This window comes from Lichenostomus cassidix, chromosome 3 (genome assembly GCF_008360975.1).
Source record: "Lichenostomus cassidix isolate B80296 chromosome 3, HeHo_3.0, whole genome shotgun sequence".
Classification (NCBI taxonomy): domain Eukaryota; kingdom Metazoa; phylum Chordata; class Aves; order Passeriformes; family Meliphagidae; genus Lichenostomus; species Lichenostomus cassidix.
This window is the reverse complement of record NC_139483.1, coordinates 91214675-91236251: the sequence shown is the minus strand read 5'-3', so window position 1 is coordinate 91236251 and position 21577 is coordinate 91214675. Positions and strand designations below refer to the sequence as shown.

Below are 21577 nucleotides of genomic sequence, written 5' to 3'. Positions count from 1 at the left end.
TGGCTGTCTTTATGTAAAAAAAAAATTAAAAGTATTTTTATTTCATTTAAATATGTACATTTGAAGAACTAGCTCTCAGATGTTAAGATTAGAAATACCTCTGGCTCTATGTGGTCCATCAATTCCACAGGTAGGCTGCAGGCTTGTGAAACAATAAACTAGTTATTTTTTTATAAAACAACAAATAGTTTAAGTCCCATTTTCAAATCTGAATCTGTGTAACAGGAGGCAAATCCCATCTCACTGGACAGCACCTGATTTTTTTTTCCCCAGTTATATAATGCTTGGGAACATAAAATGACAAGATTCCATTGAAACCTGATGTAATGAAAAACAAGTATCTGAGATTTAAAGGCATACAAGGAAATCGAAGGAAATAAATTGATAAAAACAAGTCACACAATAGATGAAAATCTAAAATTAAATATTTAATTAGAACTCTGATTTTGCTTTCAAGGTAGGTGGCATTGCACAGGCTATATTACAGTCTTTTATGTTTGTTTCTTTTTTTTTTTTCCAAAGAGAATACTGTTTATTTTTAACAGGCCACTTTAATATTAATACAAGTGTAATAGGATCAGAACTGAAAATCAGCTAAAGATGGTAAATTTTACATTATTGGGAAAATTACAATTTTTTTTGTATTGTAAAAACATTTATTTTTAACAATTTACCTACATTAATCAAAAAAGTACAGCATATTTAATAATTTTACAAATTCTTCATAAAAAATATATCTCTGTACAAAAAGTTCTTTTGCACCTACTTCATGTCACAGCAGCATGTAGTGAAATGGCAGAATGGAATAGTGGGAATGAAAATTAGATTGACTTGATCATAATGCCGGCGTTCTTCCCCAGTCCCCCCACCCTCACCCGCCCGCCTTTTTTTTAAATTTTTTTTTTAATAACAGCTCTTTTTTTGTTTACAAAATATTTTACACAAGAAAAAAAATTATTGCAGCTAGCCTGGAGAAAGGCAAGATGTGTGATACAAGCAGCAGTTTTTAACAGCTTTGAAGCACATAACCTGTTTTTCTTTAAAAAAAATATATAGCATGTATTATTAGCCTGTCATAATGGTCTGGTCAACGCTGGGGGAAAAGTCTTCTGCATATATCTCAAAGAAACAGATTTCCTGGCTGCCATTACCCAGCCACTGCACATGATCTTAAGAGTCTCACTCTGAAGAAGCACCAGATATGAGTGCATGCATACACAGCCCTCTGCATAATAACTGCAGGAGAAAGAGATACAACCTGAACAGAAGACTCAAACACAGTGGAGAAGGAGAGGAATTTGAAGGCTGTGGATAGAACTGATTAAACTATGAGACTTTTGTTTTACTTGGATTTCAGTGTGAAGCTCTTGTTTAATCAATGCTCCAAGCAAACTTCTTAGGATAATTTGTCAGTGTGCTCCTTTTGAGTGTCCCTGATCAAAGAACACTCACTCAGGGATAAGCAATTGTTATACTGCCTCCCCAAAATGAACCACTGAATAATGGATTCATGGGATCTGGGCTCTCTAATACAAAAGATCAAATCATTTAACTATTCCTTTTTATCTTCCAACACATTCCTTGGTGGTCACAGTGAGACAGGATACTGAAGAATACACTGTAATGACAGGAGTAGAAAACATCAATCATAGCTACATATCTTGTTTTCAAAACTCCTTTTTTTTCTGCCATTGCCACTACAGAAAGACTTTTAATGTAGTACTGTCAATTTTGAACACCTGTCAGAAACTTTACTCAAACAACAGCTTCCCTCCCTGGCCCACTATTCCTACAGAAGCTCTTCATTTGATGAGCAACTTCTTCTGTGTGGGGGAGGATCAGGACAACAACTTTAAACTGATGAGTGTTTTTTCTCAGGAAATGTGAAGGGCTCTGAGATGGGACAGATAAATGAAACTTACTGCACAATACCCTCAGAAACAAACTAAAAAGGAAGCCAAAAACTACTAACAAAATGAACGAGGAACTGACTGGAAAGGATTATTTATTAAATTTTCTCCAGAGTTTCTTGCTCATATGAAGAATATCACAGCTGGAGGCCCTACAATGCTGTATTATATTGCTGGTATTTTTCATCTAACAGATGTAGTTGTTAAGCTGACCAAGTGTTACCTTTGAAATTTTCTTTGCGTTCTGCAACATTAGCTGAGAAACCTATTACTGGGCTCATATTACCTTTTTGTTTTCTGTATAACAGCCAGACTTACACACATATGGAGTTCAGAAACATTTTTCAACAGGCTTTGATAGCAACTGGACATTAGGACAGTTTGAAATTCAGAAAAATAAAACAAAACAACAGCATCAAAAAACCTGCCCTGAATTATAAGAAAAGCAAAACAACTTTCCTGGTTTTTGAGCTCAACACGTATGACTAAAACCAGATTTTGCTTCATTATTTACTATTATTTTCTAATTTTAAAACTCAATTTCATTAATCTGCCCAATGGCATTTTTGTTTGCTTTCATTCAATGCAACCTCTAATTCTATGCAAAAGTTAATGATTACTCAACCTTTACATGTATAAATGTCTCTGTCAAACTGTGTAAGTACAAAAGCAGAAAGCAGTGTGTTTAAAAATTTTTAAAAGAAACAGAAAGCAAAGATAGTTGAATATTTGTCTTTGTTCAAAGTAGAAACTGAATGACAACTTGTTATAGACAATTTGCACTGGGTTTATATATGCTACTGTAATGTGGTTTAGTCCCATGTAACATCAGAAGATGATGCCATATTAAAGGAAAAAACGGAAAGGAATGCAAAAAGGAAGACTGTATTATGAGCACAGGCTCACAAGCTTTATGAGCTATCTAAAATAAATTACTATTCACATTTGTACACGGCAAGCAGCATAGCTGCTAACTCCCCTGCTGTTAAATAGTATGATACCGACAGTGGTGATTGATGACTGATTTCAGAAGAAAACAATAGTGGCAATGAAAATTTCTTAGAAACGGGCTCTTGTTCTGGCTGAAAGTCTCCAGTGACTTGTAATCATGTTTACAATGAAATTTAGTCAGAAATTGACAAAAGAAACATTACCCTCTATTGCACAAGATTTTAACTGGTGCTAAGAATGGGGCTCATAATTGTTAATATTCCAGCTAAATTTACTGTGGAATATTTTGCTTGGCAAAGAGTGAGTGAATGTCTATATACAATGGACAGTGTGTAAAAACCCTGTATACTTTTACCAGTATCTTACTCAGTCAGCCATAACACCCTAGTGCAAAAAAATTGTGCATTAACATTTTGCGATATTAACGGCTGATTGGGGAATAGGCAAAACTGCCCTATGAATGAAATACACTGTTAGTTTCATTAATTTTCACAAGATTTCAATGGTAAAGCATTTGTAGGTGTATGCAACCTCAAGGAAGGCTGTCTCCTCCTTCAAGAGAGCTTTATTTCTTGAGAATATTCCCGGGGATAATCTGTGGTGCTATCATTTGTCACAGTACTCAAAGGATTTATCCGAGTGCCCAGAAGAACGCATTGAAAGGCATCCAGCCACATACAAATATGAAAGTCTGAGGCATTAAATATGACAAATTGGCATGACTTGGCAGTCTTCCTTAAAGTGTGCCTTGATTTGAAGCAGATGCAGCCAGGCATTTCAATCCAACTTCAAGATGAAAAAATATTCTTTGTCTGATCCCCCGAAGACTGACACGTTTTTACCAGAAAATTTAGCTGCATGTAGGCTGACAGAAGATGTTAAAGATTACAGCAGCAAAGCCAAGAGAAGGGAAACTGGTATATGGCACCAAAGGAATTACTGCTTGTCCATCAGAGGTATGGCTATGAATCAGTCATATTGGGCACTGAAGGCTATACCACTGTACAAACTGTGTTCAGAGTCGTATCAAACCTCACAGCCTTTGCCTCTGTGGGTTTTAAGTTTGTGTCATACATGGGATTTTCAAATGAAGCTTGTCCATTACTGTTTTCATGTCCAGCATATCCATTGTACTGTACTTTTGGTCTTGTTCTGGGAAAAAAAAAAGACAGCAAATTATCATTACCAACACTTAAATAAACATTGTAACATTTCCATTCTGTCTACACACAACAGCAAGTGTCCAGAATCTCTTGTACTGTTAGTGGTAGTAACGTTCAGGTAAATATCAGCAATTTCAGTTATTCCAGACACATCTCCCACAGCATGTCTGTCTACCTCCATAAATACTTCCAACAGTAAACTCTGCTAAATACCTCGTCCAAACACATCAGACTGATCAAATCCTAGCTGATATTCACCTAAATGCTGACAATTCAACATCAAATGATACTTAAAGAAACTAGTCTTTTATTTTTGATAGTGTTTCTTCACCATGAAGGAGATACCAAAATTTTAAGAACATTCGCATTTTTATGCAAAGCTCTCTTAAAACATATTAAGCCAATCATTAAATGAAAAATAAACTAGAATTGTGCAGATTTTCTGATATATCCTGTCAAGTGATATCCTGTGATATTATATTTTACTATTTTAACCTTAAATTTCTTAGCATATAGAAGTATCTAAAGAAATATAATGAGGTTCAGGATATTGTTTTATACATGTAATCATAATAGGGCAAGAAAGGAAATCAAAGAGTACAAAATCTAGGTGCTTGCTGCTTAATAAAGGTAAAACAATTTAGAATCTCATGTAATTTCAGAAAAAGGTTCTTGAAAATCAAAATTTTCTTATCAAATTATTCCATTTTGGATAGCAGACAGGGAAAGCTATTACTGGAAGATGTCACTAATGGAAATTGACAGTATGCAAACAGTTCTCTTACCCATAAATATGTCTTTGTATATTTTAATTTTATAACTACTAAAGCATTTCAGAAGTTAATTAGGAGTTTTCCCAAGTATATGTAATTAAATATATATTAATTTTGCTCAGGAAGATTGAGATGCGCTCCTCATTCTTGAAGTAATCCCCGTCTGCCAGATAAAAGGCACAACTGTGTAAAAAAGATTTAACAACTCTGGTTCTAATTAGATTATGTTAATCTGACATAGGCAAAGCAGAAACATCCATAAAATTGTACCCTATGACCTTTGAATTCTCTGTTATAGAGCATCTCTAGGGGCACAACTATCACATAATTTTGAAAATTTCATATTGTTATTCTGATAATTAAGGTAATTTCAAGAAAGCCCCTTTAAAACTCATAGAATCTGTTTTCTTTCCATTGGAACATCCTTTCTTTTGAAAAGAATAATGTTTGACCTAAAATGACTTTATATCACTAATCAGCTTGTTGGTTTTTGATAGCAATACGACGCTCCTCTAAAATATGATATCCCCTCTAAAAGCTGTAGTTTAATGGAAGAAATTAATTAAAAATAAAAAAAAGGAAGAATAGTCTTTGAAATATTAAGTTACGAAAAATATCTCCTTTTTCAAGTATAATGCATTTAAATTAGGCAGAACTGCAATGCTGCACCAGCCATACCATAAACAGAGGGATTACAGCTGTTTGTCTAAAGAAGGAGTTTTATCTCTCTTAAATACATATTTATTTCTACTGCTCATGTAGGGCATTATAAATTTCATAGAATAAACCACAAAATTTATTCCTGTGTCACAATATATTTTTTAAATGTCTTTGCCTCCTCTTTCTAAGCAATATTCCATTTTCATTCCATCTCTTCTCCTGATCTGAATGTCTGTGCACTGTGGAACAGGAGCTGTTTGAGAATGCAGACCTGTAGGCGTCAGAAAGACATCTTACAATAACAAGTTTGAAGACGTAGTTGACAGCTCTTCCTGAGCAGTTTCTGTCAACAAAAGGCTATCCTACATTTCAGGACATGGATCATTTTAACTGGAGTTCACAAGTTCAAGCCCCACAGCAATTTGTTTTTCCCAAATCATCTAATGCTGAGGTAGGTAGACATCCTATCATAGGGTAGTGGTGGACTTCAGTTTGTCCATGTGATCTCTTGGTATCAAAACAGAACAAAAGTTTTAAAAGCACATTCCTGTTAAATACTATTCTGCAAATAGTTCTCAGAATGAACAAATGTTCAGAAGATACATAGGTATCAGCCTTTAAACTAGATTTCAGACAACATGGTTGAATTTATTCTATTATCTAGTGCCATATAAAAGTTTCATATGAGCTGAAGTGGTGCAAATTCTAATAGTAACCACTAGCTGACTCAGCACATACTGTAAGTAGTCTCATTATGGGCTGTTCCCTCATGGGATTTATAGGTTTTTCAGCTTGTATAATTAATATTAATAAGCTTTTTGAAAGAAGCAGCATACATTCAATTTAATAAAGCATTAAAATCAAAAAAATAGAACATGCAGGCTCAGATTTCAATCTGATTCAGCCTAATGAACCAAGAAGGTTGATAGGTCTTTGCTCCTTAACAGAGCAACTAGTTTTTCAAAATGTACACCATTAAGAACTGCCCTGCACTGAACTCCTTCATGGCAATACCTAGAAATACTTGTCTTTCTAGAGTAAAGATATTCCTAAAAGCTTTTAGCATTGTGTTTTCTAGTTACCTATCAAAATCAAACCAAAAAGCTTATTAAGTTATTGAATAAATAACATTTACAATACCTGTGTTTGTAGAGGTAAAATGCAAACCCTGATAATATTAGAGCAAAGAATGGTACCAGGATGGCAGCTGCAACCGAACTGCTGTTTGTACCATAATAGTGATTTGAAAGGTCTGTGTCTGCACTTAAAGGACCTGAAATGAAACAAAAGGGCCAGAAAAAAATTTCCACATTATCTATGGGGAGAAATAAAATTTCCATGTTATATATCTAATGGTGTTCTTTTTATTCAAGAATAAAACAAGATGGTGTCTTGATAAAATAATTCTATTTAAAAACTTATAATAAATACCATGCAGCATCATAGTATAAATATTAATACCACTTAATGATATAGCAGTAACTATCAAAATGGTTTGAAAATAGTATTCGGCAAGTAAAATAATTATGAAATACACTGATAAATAGTCAATTTAATGAAGTTAAGACACATAGCTTCTGAAAAACAAATTAATAGTGAAAAAGTATGGCATTTCTGCAGTCTTAATATTCAGCTTAGAAACAAACAACGTGAGACCACAACAAACATGAACAAGGAAGAAAAAAACTGAGGTGACTGCAATAAAGCACAGCGGTTCTGCTCAGATCAACAGCCCTCCCAAGTCTGCACCTTTTCAGTGTGCATTTCCCTCTGGCAGCTGTGCTTGCACTGGGATAGAACTGAGTGCAGAGAATGCAAACACAGTGGCCTGTGGCACAGCCTTGCTGGGCTCCTCTTGGGGACAAGCAGATAACCTGGACCATAAGGCATTTTGCAGAACATATTTTTTCATCCGTACGAAGAGACAGATCACTAAATTGCTTAAATAGTTGATCACCTTGCCAATTCAAATTGTGAAGGATGAAAGACAATTTTATGATGAAAAACACAGAAATGTTTATAGGAAAAAAATTATATTGAGACCCAACTCCATGTTGCCAGTTTGAATTCACAGCTCTTCAGAAAGCAATATAGATCCTATTCAAGGAAGAAAGACCAGGACAGAGGGAATGTACAGAGGATGGGGCTTGGACAGATAGCTGTGCTTGCTGTTCTGGGATATTATGGCTATTGAGAGTGAAGAAGAACAGGAGACACTGCTGTTTACCTCTCAAAAATGCTCCAAACCACCAGTATAGAGTGTTTCAAACACAACTCCCTCATTGATAGCAACAGCATCAATCAGTCTTTTTAGGATTAGTGCAAGCAAGTTATATAGCAGAGACATGGACTCTGCTATTTTCACCAGTCTACTAAAACATCTAAATAAGTTCAAAAACTGAGAAAAGAAAAAAACAGAGAAAAAAGTAGCAATTCTCCTATGATCCCTGGAAGTATTCAAGGTCAGATTGTGAGCAGCATCCCTGCCCATGGCAGGGGGTTTGGAACTGGATAATCTTTGAGTTCCCTTCCAACCCAAACCATTCTACGATTCTATGATTTCTTGCAGTTCAAGCTCAATGCAAAAGACAACTTAGCTAAGTTGGTTTTTAATATTGTACTACAATCTTTTTCACTGTCTTAATCTTCTGTCACATTTTAGACTCGTTACATATTTCTCTGCAGAACTGGTGAAAGAAAATATTTTCAAATTAACAAACCTATGTGGTAGTTGGGATCACATTATGAGCTTTATCACACTATTCTGAAGTATCTTAACATTGTACTGTTTTAGAATATAACCACTGCATTATAAAAATCTTTGGGATTTAGTAATCCAATATTTGGCCCAAAACTCAAGCTGTGGATATACGCTTGGTATAAATGTCTGTATTTGTACTGTAGTGTACATGTATTGGACATTCTCTAACCTAGCTAAATTAAAGACAGACAAAATAAGGTGGTTCCAATAGTTAATAAAAGTTTCAGAAGTATTAATTGAAATATTGTTTATTGGTTAGAAGAAGTGAATAAAAAATAAAACCAAAACCACATGCATTTATCACTTTCTTCATCCTTTACTACCACAATCACCAGCTGTTTTTCCAATTTTTTAAGTAATAAAACCTACAGTAATGATCAAATTCATTGAGCTCAATTTACAACAAAAATCTGAAATTAATATCCAAACTCATGTAAATTTCAAAACAGAAACGTGATCAGTGTGGCTAGCACAGTTTTTCCCATGGGAAGTTTTCTTGTGTTTTTGTAAATAAAGATAAAGTTTGGATGTTTTGGAACAGTGTCCCAGAACTTGGACAGTGCAGGCCTGGCCAATCAGGCCTGGGGGAAGGCTTCTGACTGACCAATCTGGGTGACTTTTGAGAACTCTATAAATGTGATGAAATCAAAACAATAAAGGTCATTCCTTCTTGCCACTGAGACCCGATGCATTCATTACTCTGCTAGCTGCTCAACAGCGACAGATCAGTGAAGCTATTATCATGCCACATATGATAGGTATATTTTAATGTACAAGTAGCAGAAAATGATAAAATTCATAATAAATAATTCTTGGTATGAATTTTTGGTACATTTATTTAATTTTAAAATGTTGTATAATGTAAACCAACATTTAAAAGCAGGCACAACCTTACACTTAAAGAATTTCTCTTTAAGTAATCTATGTTTGATAACTGATACTGATTCAAATTTAATATTTTAATCAAAACCCTTAGTGAAGATAATCAAATATTCTATATCTCTACAGTGTTTGAAGTACGACACATAAGGGAACCAAGCTTGACAGTTTTGACTGAAGTTTACAACCTTTAATTGGAGAAGTGTTGACCAGGTTCAGACTGTGCATTGCATGTGCTTTTCATTAGGAAAAGAAACTTCACTGCAGTTTCGCGTAATCTGAATTTCAGTCATGTATGAGACTCAGTGTAACTTCGACATGGTCTGGTCTACTTATTATAATCATTTTCAGAGCTGTTTGTGATTAAACATATCCTGATGTGAACTTTGTAATTCTTCTGACAGCATTATCATGATAAGAAATGGGAAAGCATATTGTACTGCCCAAATTAAGGTATTGATTGCTACCACAGCTAAAAAAAGAAAAGTGGAAATACCTAAATATTTGCGCACACACAAACAATGTATGCAAAAGGTAATTTGGTTTATTTTTCATTAAAACAACCATACTTTTTCACTGGGAAATGTAATTTATATGAGGGATATTCAATAAGATTATAAATGTTTTGGGGTTTTTTTTACATTTCGCATGATAACAGGGGTTTCTTTATCCTCCTAAAACAGCAGCAGTCAGGTGAATTCAAATTTTCATAACACACAGTGAATCCATTAATGTACAAGCAGTGTACTTCTATCCTTGAGAAGGTTGATGAGTATTGTCATTTATACTTAATAAAAAATAATACTTTTTAAAAGAAAATACTGTGCAACCCGATCTCATGGTGGCAACCCTGCCTTTCTGACCCAAGCTATTCCATGATTCTGTGATTAAGAACATCTTCTTATCATTGTTTGGATCTTTCATATGCATTTCTCCTTTGACTCCCAGCTGAAGGTTTCAGTTGACTGACATCTGTACAGCACAGCTCAGTTTTGCACAAGAAATGATGTCAAAGTCAGAGAAAGTGTGACAGCAAAAGCCATGCAAGATAAGAAAAATAGAATTACTCGTGTAAGAGTAATTTCTGGGACAAGGGTGGTTAGCAGGTCAAGGATTTAAGAGAAAAAAAAATACCAACTTAGAAAGCAAATCAGCAGCTTCCAAGGAACAGCACAGGCTGGAACTTTTTCCCCTGACTGAACCTGCTGGATAGCAAAGAGTCTTGGGGTAGGTGCCTCACTGGGTGTAGATGTGTGTTACCATACAGTCTCATAGCCCATTACTCCAGCTACCTCTCTGTGCTTTAGCTAACACACAACAGGTCTGTACTCTGGAGCTTTAGATTACCCTGTTTGGATGTAGAGTTTCCTTGTGAATGATGGAAGTTGTGTGAAATTATCTGGAGAGGAAGAATGATTTATAGAGTGAAGTTTAAAATTCACATCTCATGATATTCAATACTTTTAAAAGTCGATGAATTTCAGGTAACGGATGTGTATTCCACAGCCATTGATCTAATATAACACAGATGCAAAGTAATTATGGATATTTCTTTTTTTTTTTTTTTGTTAATATATGTTACATCAATCCAGACAAGTAAAAATAAAAAAAAAAGTACTTTGAAGAAAAAGAAAAAGGAGAGAGAGGTGGGTCATTGTATTTCTGCAGAGAAAACAAATACAGGAAAATAACAATTTTGTGAAAAGGTTTCTCTTCTCACAAAGCCACCTTTTCATACAGTTTTAAAGGACAGTCCAGACTGGAACAAACAAGATTTTAGAATAAACATCTTCCACAAGTTTAGTACTGCGGCATAGTCACTCTGCAATTGCTGAAACTGACCTAGCCACAGACCTGCAGTTTTTAGAGACCAAGTTGCTATAACGTAACAGACAAAGAGCCCTCAGAAAGTGACGGATTACTTGTCAAAAGAGGTTACATAATTTGGTGTCGCAACTTGGGCCTCTTAAAAAGGCTCAGGTACAGTTCTAGCTCTCCTGACAGACTTATAACAAATCTCTATACCCTTTGGGCTGTTTCCTAAGATTACAGCCAGAATTAATTCTTAGAGAGGATAAAAAATACTAAGAAAGAAAAGTTCTTTCATGCCATTAAGTTCCGAGACTGAGCACACTCAGTTGTTTGCGTACAGTGCTAATAATGCTGACATTGTGGTTTGACCGCTATATTAGCCATTCACTTAAGAGCTGGACTTGATTATCTTTCTGTGCCTCTTCCAACTCAGAATATTCTGTGATATACTCTAAGACCAGTCTTTTTCCTCTTCCTAGACCAGTTCTTTTCTGTATATATACTATGCTTTGACCACATTGCAGTAGTTCCACAATCAGGAAATGCAGTTGCCTACACTTGGTGTTTGTCAAAAATATTTTATGAGTATTTAACGAGTAAATGTTTTGTTAGTTTTTATGACAAAATTATTTTATGAGTAAACTAACTAGTTTTACACCAGCGGCTAGAGGACTTGAGCCCATAGCTGTAATACGTATACCTCAGACACTCATATTTATAACAGTGGAGTAAAATTCTGTCTAAACACATATACATTCTGCAACAGCAACAGGCACTCTCCAAATGACACTGTCAGAATTAGGGTTGATTCTGTCTTTTTAATTTCTTATATGATTCTGACTACAGTTTATACATTTTGAGCATGCAATGTGTTTGCATTGCATGTTATCCTTGTCACTTTCAAAAAGAAAACCAAGTGCTTGCAATGGCATTCTCTTTAAGAGCATCCTGTACTTATTAGGTTGCTATACTAAAAAAGCTGTGATAGTAACATGTTAAGAAGAGTTAAATTACAATTTTAACTTCGTATTTCAAATATGTGTATTTGGTTAAGTTTTTGTAACAGGACTACTGTGAAATAAAGATGCCTACTTCAGCTAGATAGCTGAGTAATTTGTTGAATTCATTCTCGCAAGACCCAAAAAGATGATACATATTAAAGATCTATGGAAGCAGGTACCTTGTCTTTGGAGCATAAATTTTCCAAAGTCTTTTCCATGTATATCACCTTGATAGGTAAAAACACCTCTTTCAAGCCCTGAGGATACCTAGAATATGTTGAAACAGGAAAAAAAAGATTTCTGAAATAAATAAATAACAATACTTTGTCATTTGTTTTTCTGACTTAGAATAGATAATATGGAGTCCAGATTTTTACTTTATCATTTAAATTACTAGTGAATTTTCTATGCTTACACTATATTTGTTATTTTACATTTGCAACAGTATTAAACAAAGTTCCAAAATAACACCTGGAATGATGTAAAAATATCAGATGTATATTGCTGGTGTTTGAAATTCTTGAAATGTCATACTCATAATTGAATTAGTATGCAGATATACAAGCCTGCTGAATCACCAGATTTAAAATTATTTTCCATAGAAAATGTCAGGAGGCAGAAAGAAGAAACACGAAAAGTAAAATAATGCTGTTTTTCTTCAAGATTAGATGTGCATTAGGTGTACTTTTATTACAGTGAACAATTTACCAAACCAAAAAAGGACAGTATTTCTAAATGTAAAATTCCCACTCCCATCTAAAGAAACAAGGCAAAAACATTCTAATCAGAGTATGGAAGATAGACATTTGTATACGTATTTTTGAAAGAGAAGGGTAATCCAATCTCTACACTGACATCCAAAGTACTGGAGCATGTATTTGCAATGCAAAAAATGAAGAGACTTACACAGATAATTACAAACTACTTCAGAATTTAATCTCAGCAACCTTTATCCGAGGCAACCTGGCTACTTACATAACCATCTAGCGCCCAGTTGTCGTTTTCAAACTTGCTTACAAAAATGTCACTGGGTCCTTTAATTTGAAAAACTTTCAAGAGCAAATGGGCTTCTTCCTTCTTGTAAACACCTATTAAAATAAAGGAGGCAAGAAATGCCTTTTAAACAAATTTTCAACCACTTTGTTCAAATACCCCTTCAAATCGAACTCTTTTTAGAACTAAAAGAGTTTGTAGAAAACATTCTGTAATAACAGAATTTTGTAACATGGAAAACCTCAAGATTTAAAATACGGTAATGTCTGGATCTCATTTAAGTCATCATATTTGATAACAACATGTGAAGATAGGTTTGTACTGTTTAATTTTATACATAATAATTTGGGGTTTTTTTATACTGTATTTCAGTAATTCTGAATACAGATAGAAGTTCTTGCCTGGAATTTCCCTGAACTGGAAACAAATGGATTTTATTGACATCACAACAGTATATTGCTACAGTAGATATCAGCAGTACAATGAAAGAAAATTTCTATTTAGCAACCAACTACTGCAGTTCTCTTTGGGCTCTTGACCTTAAAAGATAGTGATAGCTGATAATGTTCTTTTCAACATAACTGTGATGAGAGGCTAAATCTGAACTTCCCAGTTAGATTTGCAGAAAGGTATGCATGATGTTGATTATAAGGTCTGCATTATTTACACAGTTATTTAATTATCTGTGCCTATTTTATGCTATGCCATTATTAATACCACATTGTTTTAAGGTAGATATTAATCACTATTAATTAATTGAGCCTTTCAGTGGTATGGTTCTTAATATGCCTAAATACATTTTGTCTGCCACTTCAGTATTTCCTGTGAGTTCAACACATCAATGCTATTCAACAGTCTGAGATGAATGAACCCCACCTCAATACCTATTTGAAATATAATGGCTTAAATAGATGGGTCACTGCATATGAAGTGACAGAAGCCTGTGCAAATCAGTACATTAAGACCTTTCCTTTTGGAAAAGAAAATTGTTTTTAGTGAAAATATAAAGTTTTATGTTTCATTTTCCATTTGGATGAAAATGCATCAAAACCGAACAGATTAAAAAAATAAAATTAAAAGAATAGCTTCTTTAACACCAAATTTTGAACCTACCTGATAGTTTGAGTTGTATGTTGGATGCCTCAATGAATGTGGCATTCACTTTGCTGCTTGTAGTATTGAACCAATCAACAGTGAGAGTAGCAGGCTGTCTTTTTCCTAAATATTCATAAAACCCTTTCCACAGTGAATTTATAAAAAACACATCTGAAGGAACTAAATAAAAGTGGGGGGGAGAAAGAAACAAAGGAAGAAGTAAACTACAATGAAGTAACAATCTTTCTAGACATACTTATGTTCTTCAATTTTTTTTAGACAATCAATCCACTGTTCTAAGGAGGGTATTATAGTAAAAACTTTACAATAAAGACAATGTATCTAATGACCTTTCCATACAATTGCCTATAATACACTACACCTGTCCATCACAGTATATGTTCTTAAATAATCCTACACTTTACAGCTTGTTTGATTCAGTGAATGACCTCAAGACTATTATAAATAATCGATTCTTCCCCTAAAGCCCTGTACATTAAAGGTATGAAGAAAAAAAAGGACAGTACTATTCTGACACCAGAGATTCCTGGAAGGAAATGCAGTCCTAGGCCATCCCTTTTGTTTCATGAATCTGTTGAAGCAGCACTGTGTGTGATGCCCAACTGAGTATTAACTGAATATTCAACTGAATTGACTGAATTCCCAGTACAGTTTTATCAATCATTTTCAGACTTCACAGCTTTCCTCCACACAATATGACTGTACCTGTGAACAGTGAAGTTGTCAAAGAATAAACCTATTTTTTAAATTTAAAATAAAGGTCTGTTTCTCAGCAACTGCAGTTTGAACTATTTGAAGTAAAAATCCTACAAAATGAAGCATGAATTATTGGAAGTAGATGCATTTTGATTATTTATTTGATGTTATTGGTATCTTTCCTCTACACAGAAAAAAAAATTGTTTATGTATTAAATGCTGTATTTTAAATTGTTTAACCCATCTATCATATCTTAACAAAATGACAGTCCTAGCAATTATTTAAAATCTACCCTTACTATCCATGAAGAATACAAATGATACTTTCTAAATACCTAAAGAATGACATTAGAAGTGTTTCACATTCTTCTAATTAAAATCTTAAATAGCTAGATTTTTTTTGCATTTTTGTCAAACTCCGAGCAAATATAAAGGCAGCTGTCTTTACTGAAGCAAATTTATTATGCAGGTATAATCTGTATCCATTTTGAATAAATTCCATAGATATTTCTTTCTCTGCATAATCATTTATTGCAAAAATGAATCAAAAAGAAACCCAGGGCAATAATATCTGACATGCAATACATCTGAAAATTGGAGGGCTGATTAGCTTTGACTAAAGGATAAATAACATCTTCCATACCTTTTGCCTTTGAGTTGCGCAAAAGTCACAAGCAAATGCTCATGCTCAGTGCAGAATGACTTGAAGACAACATTATTGTTGTTGTACGTTCTATTACTGGATTCCAAATCAGCAGAGACCTATTAAATTATTTTGAGCATAACAACTTTGAAGAATTGGAAGTGTTCTATTTTCAAAGTAAAAGTCAGTGGGACTTTACACAAAGTAACCTCAACTTACTACTAAAAGTCTGAAGCATTCCATTTCAATTGCTATGTCACAGTCCTTAGAATTAGTATAATTTCACCAAATACATGGATCCTCTAAAGGCTCTTTCAGACTCTTTTTCCTATGCATTTCTCATTTTTTGCTACAGTAGTGACATAGCATAAATTTGAAACTTGGTATTTAAAAAAAAAAATCAACTATTTTTATTTGTCTATGTTTTTAATCAAAGTTGTATATATGATATATTCTCATGAAGGTGAACATCCAGTATTATTGGTATGAACCTGAGAGATACTATTTAAGACTTTTATAAAAGAACAGACTCCATACTTTCTCTCCATTCAGCATCTTCAGTAGTAGTTTCTCTAACCAGTCTATCAATAATAGCTGTTAAGCTTTGCCAAATAGTACCATTGACTCCCTATTTACAAATTTGCACTTGCTGCAGATGAACAGAATCAGCAGGGGAAAGAAAAAATGGTATTACTGCTTCCCCAGTCATGTTTTTTTAAAACATGAAAATGCAAGTGCTGCAGTCCCCAGGGATGCTGCTTTGGAGAGGCTCTGAAAGGATTGTGCTGAACTCTTACAAGGTCCCTGCCTTTCCCACCCACTGTGGGCAAATGCAAAATGAGAAAAATGAACTGGCTATTAGTATTCCAATGCTGCACTGACTGCACTGATTGTTCTCAGAACATGACAACTGGGAAATTCCATGGCTACTCATTAAAACAGCTTCCTAACTATTTTTGTGAAGGCTATACAAAGCAGAGAGAACCATGGAAACCAAACAGAGTAATATAGTTCTTAATTCTCACATGGATATTGTAAGAATTCTTTAGTTGCAACATAATCATGTAAAAATGTTTACTATTGCCAATGTAAACATTGGCAAAACCAATTAATAAACAATAAATATAACTTTTATTCAATTACCTAAAGGCAAAAAAATCAGAACATGAATCTATTCTGTTACGAAAACTCTAGTTTACCCATATTAGCTTAATTCTGTTCAAAATACAGATAGCAGCGAATCAAATTGTATCAAAAGTAAAAATAACATGTAAAGAAAGTGTTCTGAAACACATATTCTATACTGAAGAAAATTAACAACTTTAAAAAACATAGCAATAGTGCAGAGTTGTTTTTGAAAACTGCTTAAAATTTTTTCTTCTAAATTCCTGTCACTTATTACAGTTTCAATTTTCTACTGATTATTATTGGCACTTTCAATCACAGCATTTAATTTTTTTTAAATAGCTTTTATGTAGTACTTATCAAAACTAGTTATAAGGGACACGATATTGTGTGAATTGATACTGATACTCTCGGTAGTGAATATAGTGAATATACTGAATATACTTGGAGACTAGGTGTAGATTTCAATTTGGCATTGAAACTTCAAAACCTGTGTGGTAGCAGATTAATTTATAACTTAGGTGTTTGGTGCAGTGAAGCCTCCAATAAATGAAGACTGTATATTAATTATAATGAATGAAGATTATATCCTGCTTTGTTGTGAGTCTGTAGAAGTAATGCATTTGAGAAGAACTCATTTATGGATTCACCTGACACTCTCACTAATAAACTCTCCAGGAAGGTTAATTATTAGCAAAAATGCCTTTTTATCCCATCTACTCTACAGAGTCCTTCTGTGAATTGCCATGAGTGTGAACCATTAATCTTATTTTCCCTGCAGCTTTGCTAAAAATCAAAATATAGAATTGCAAGCTCATTTATGAGGTGACAACTCTGTTCGTTGTTAAATAAGTCAATCAAAAAAAATTAAGACTTTCATTTTCTGAATGAGGATTTCTCAGAGGCATTTGTCTATTTTTCACCAGCAGGAGGAATAGATTGACTGCATACATGTTCAGGAGGCGGCATAGAAAAGTTGCAGTAATGTTTGCCTGCCTTGACAGCTGCCTGGTAGCTCACACAGTTTTGGAAACCCTGTTTTGGAGTACATGGAGAGTTTCTGTGAGATGATGGCCAAGAATATTTTCAAAACCATTTTTGGGGTGGGTTTTTAAAACTTCTTACAACACTTGGAATGTAAAGGGCAGAACTTTGACTGAACCAAATCCCTGCAGTTATAGGATATACTCATTATAAGGCTCTCCATTATAGCAATCTCTCTGATATAAAACTACATCAGATCTGAGGTTTGTGTCCATACACTTCTTTTGTTTGTTTGAGAAGGGATTTTGTGTAATTCACAAAATTGGCAGTACAGAATTTTTTAAAAAGTTGTTTGTGAAAGAATTTCATAGAATAGGTTTAACATTTCACCTGGTATTATCAAAGATCTCAGCATTTATATTCCTTGGAAATTAGTAACAAATACTTAAATAAAATACTGGAAATAGTTTATTATCCATAACAATATTGGGTGTAAATCATTTTAATTTATTTAGATCTAAAGCTCTTCTTGTATACAAACCTGGAGTTTTAGTTATTGTTTCATTAACTTCTCTCACTCCTTTACCTACAAGTAAAAAGACAAATTATCATTTTCATGAACATATTTTTGTGGTTTTTGTTTGTTTATTTTTTTAAATAGAATGTTAAAACAATACCTGTTGGATGCAATCATTTCTTAGCCAATAGAGCCATATTTAAAACAGAAATAACTGGTCTTCAATACTTTACATGTTTAAACCTATCCACTTGCACAAAAATATCAGAAAATAATTTAGATAAGAAACATTTTTACTGTGGAAAGTTGTCTGGCTAGCTAAGTATCTCATACACTTAGGCCTAAAACTTTTATATCAGTCCCAGTGCTATAAAAGAGAGCCTTATAGAGGGGAAAAAGACTATATCTAATTATGAATGATAGTATATCAAATACAGTAAAAATTGTGTTAAGAAAGACGGATGCATTTATGACACAAACAAGCAAGAGCCAAATAGCTTGATTCATATAACAGGATCAGATGTCATGGGAAAGGATCTCAATTTGTGAATTACAAAGGTGTAATTTCATATATTTCTGGTACACTCAGCGAAGTTATATCCATTGATCCAGATCAAGTTCTGGACTGCTCATTTGCCACATTAGAAATTAGTCCAATTGGGAGATTTGGTCTTGCATATTGGGGTTTTTTCTCTTTAGGAGCAGAAATTCACTAATTAGACTGATCAAGTGCTAAGGAAGCACAAAAAGTTTAGGACACTCAATGAGAATTATAGCTAAAAACCGCAACCTGATTAAAAAAATCCCTTCTTACAGAAACCTTTACTGTATTTTATCTTCAATAAGTAAAACAAAAAAAGCCAACAAAAGGCCATTTATCTCAAACTATTAATTATACAGTAACTATGAAAAATCATCTTTTATGGACACAGAATAAAGATAAATTCTGATATGTAGATCATATGACAATGATGAATCAAAGAAGTGTGTCCTTACATTAAAGAAAAATAAATATTGCTCAAACATCAAAACTACTTAGCATACTTCAATGTATTAGAATTAAAAATCATATGGAAAACAACTTTCCCATAGCATGTGACCATTTTCCTCTATTCATATTTTAAATATAATTTTATTTTTCTGAATTGAGAACTAATAGCCATGTTGATTCACATGTGAAGAGCAAATTTAGACCTCATAACTATATACTTAGACCTGCTCTAGAAAACTATATGCAAGTTACACGGATATAAAAGTGGAATCTAGTGCAAAGATTTTCCTTTCTTACTTTATTGGTGATTTTTATTTTATAAGATTTTCTTAGAGAAGAAGCATACCTGCATGAATCTAAAAGTTAGGATATTAAATTACACTTTTTTGTTCTTATAGAAAATCATACATTAAGCACTGAATACATTGAAATACTATGAAAAACTGTGCCATGAAGATAAATGCATTTTAAAATAGTACTTTATATTGTTTAGGTTTTCACTGCTGTTGTTAGGGGTAAACACATGAATGTGTGCCTGTGCAGTTACACACATATCCCCTTGTCTTCCTCCGTGAGTTCTAGATGTTATGTTCACTTTGATTTCTTCACTGGTTTTTTCATAAAGTAAAAGCTGTTGTGTCATTGGTGTCATTAAATAGTACATGGCAAAAATTAATCCTACAATATAAAATAAAAATGTCAGGGAAAATTAATTCAAACCAAGTAGGATCCAACAAATCACTTCAGTAATGACTTACTTTTACAAATAGGTGATTTTCCTGTCCATTTCATATCTGGTTTACATGTCCGATGCTCTGATCCACCAGCAAGAAAAAATCCTGGCTGACAGGTATACACCAAAGTATACCCTAAAGTAGGAAGATCTATTGCTTTCACATCTACATGTGCCGGTGTTTCTGGCTGCCTGCAAGCATGAGCTGCAAAGGGGTGTTTAGAGTTAGAAAACGTGGTGGTAAGCAGTTTCCACAGGACTAGAGTATGCAACTTGAAATAAATGCATGACAACTCTGGATAGCTTTTAGCAATGTCAAATAGCTATTACTTGTGAAAGTAATGCTCAGAGTGCATAGTTATATTATTACGGGATGGAAATTATACTATCACATATTTTTAAAGAATACACAAAAATGAAATCATGATAGCAATCAGAAAACTCTTAAAATGAGGGGAAGCACATGCCATTGTACATGGTGCAATGATTGGTCCTGTGAATTATTGTACTGTCAGAGCTTCAAGCATCACTTCCACTCTGTGTTCTGAAAATTAGAGTGGTTACTGCAATAAATAAATGCATTTCAATTGAAATAATGGTTCCACAAGAATGTTTTGTCATAGAACATTGACTATAACAGATATGGTTACTCAGTATGCTTCTTTCTCTGTGCCACATGATGTTCATTTGTAACAACCGAAGATAATGTTAAACAGGATAAGAATCTAAGGTCATTGTAATTAATTACTTTTAGCTTAGGTCAGTGTATTTTAATATAGTAGTTATTTGAGTCCTCCAACTCACACAGGGCTATAAGTATACTAACTATTTGCATAACCATGCACAGCCCAGAAAAGATGGATTTTACCGAGTTCTAGTTTATGATTCACAAAATACTAGCCAACAAAATAGTCCCATGCATATTTCAGGTCACTTTTACTTTTTATGTATTAATCCAATACATGCACAAAACAAGTCCTAGCTTAATTGAAGTAGCTAATGCAGTAGGTTAAGAAGGACAGTTTTTTTGAATAAAACTGATAGAATTATTGTGAACTTCCTTAAGAAAAAATCTGAAAAATCTTCCTTTAAATTAATATCCCAAACACATCTTTGGTCTTTGAATAGGAAACAACAAAAAAAATCTGTTTAAAAACCTTTTTTAAATTAAGCTTCCTATCTTTGTAGCAAATAATTTGATATGAATTTCCACATGTATCACTTTGTAACTCTCTAAATTGCACACTGTTCTAAGTTATTAGAAGAGAAACCAGACTTACGAATGCATTCAGATTGTATGCCACTCCAAGTTAAGTTAGCAAGGCAAGAACGGGTGGTAGATCCCTGAATATGATAGCCTTTTCTGCATCTGAAATAGACTGTGCTCCCAACCTAAGGATCAAAACAGAATGTTAGAGAGAAATACACATCATGTGTAGTCAGATATCAAGAAAGTGAGAAGTTAATATAGATTTTTTTTAAAAAATAAAAATATCTGCTTTTTACAATTTCTAGAGTTAAACTTTTTTATTTTAATGTAATGAAATGGTTGAGTAATTGATTCTTTCGCAACCTTATTTAAAAGCAATATGTGGAAAATAACTTGTGCTTTTAAAGGTCACATTACTGTTATGGCTTTGTAGATTTATATCTTTCTAAATATTTTTAAACATACTCTATCCTGCCAAAGACACACAGCATGTTTTTAGTAGGGAGTAGAACAGTATGTGGCTAGTTTTGAGTCTAAGTCATGTTACTTGTGAAATTGCCAATCCTGGTATCTGTCAGTAATAACGAGATGCAAATATTTTCTCAGTGCTCCAAAAGACCAAGCAAAAAGTAACATAGGTTCAAGGTAGTTAAAGAGTT

The 21577-nt window shown here is 33.6% G+C and overlaps 1 protein-coding gene across 1 annotated transcript in view; it reads right to left on the bottom strand.

The window, feature by feature from the left end:
- Positions 1-407: 407 nt before the first annotated feature.
- Positions 408-21577, bottom strand: part of CSMD1 (CUB and Sushi multiple domains 1) — a 1097029-nt gene continuing 1075859 nt past the window's right edge. Inside the window, exons 63-70 of the mRNA XM_085056685.1 lie at positions 20989-21100; positions 19734-19913; positions 18009-18053; positions 14017-14178; positions 12886-12998; positions 12090-12177; positions 6598-6730; positions 408-4013 (exon numbers count right to left, since the gene is read on the bottom strand). Of these exons, the coding sequence (XP_084912811.1) occupies positions 3854-4013; positions 6598-6730; positions 12090-12177; positions 12886-12998; positions 14017-14178; positions 18009-18053; positions 19734-19913; positions 20989-21100 (993 nt within the window). The 3' untranslated portion in view covers positions 408-3853. The remainder of the gene's footprint in view (positions 4014-6597; positions 6731-12089; positions 12178-12885; positions 12999-14016; positions 14179-18008; positions 18054-19733; positions 19914-20988; positions 21101-21577) is intronic.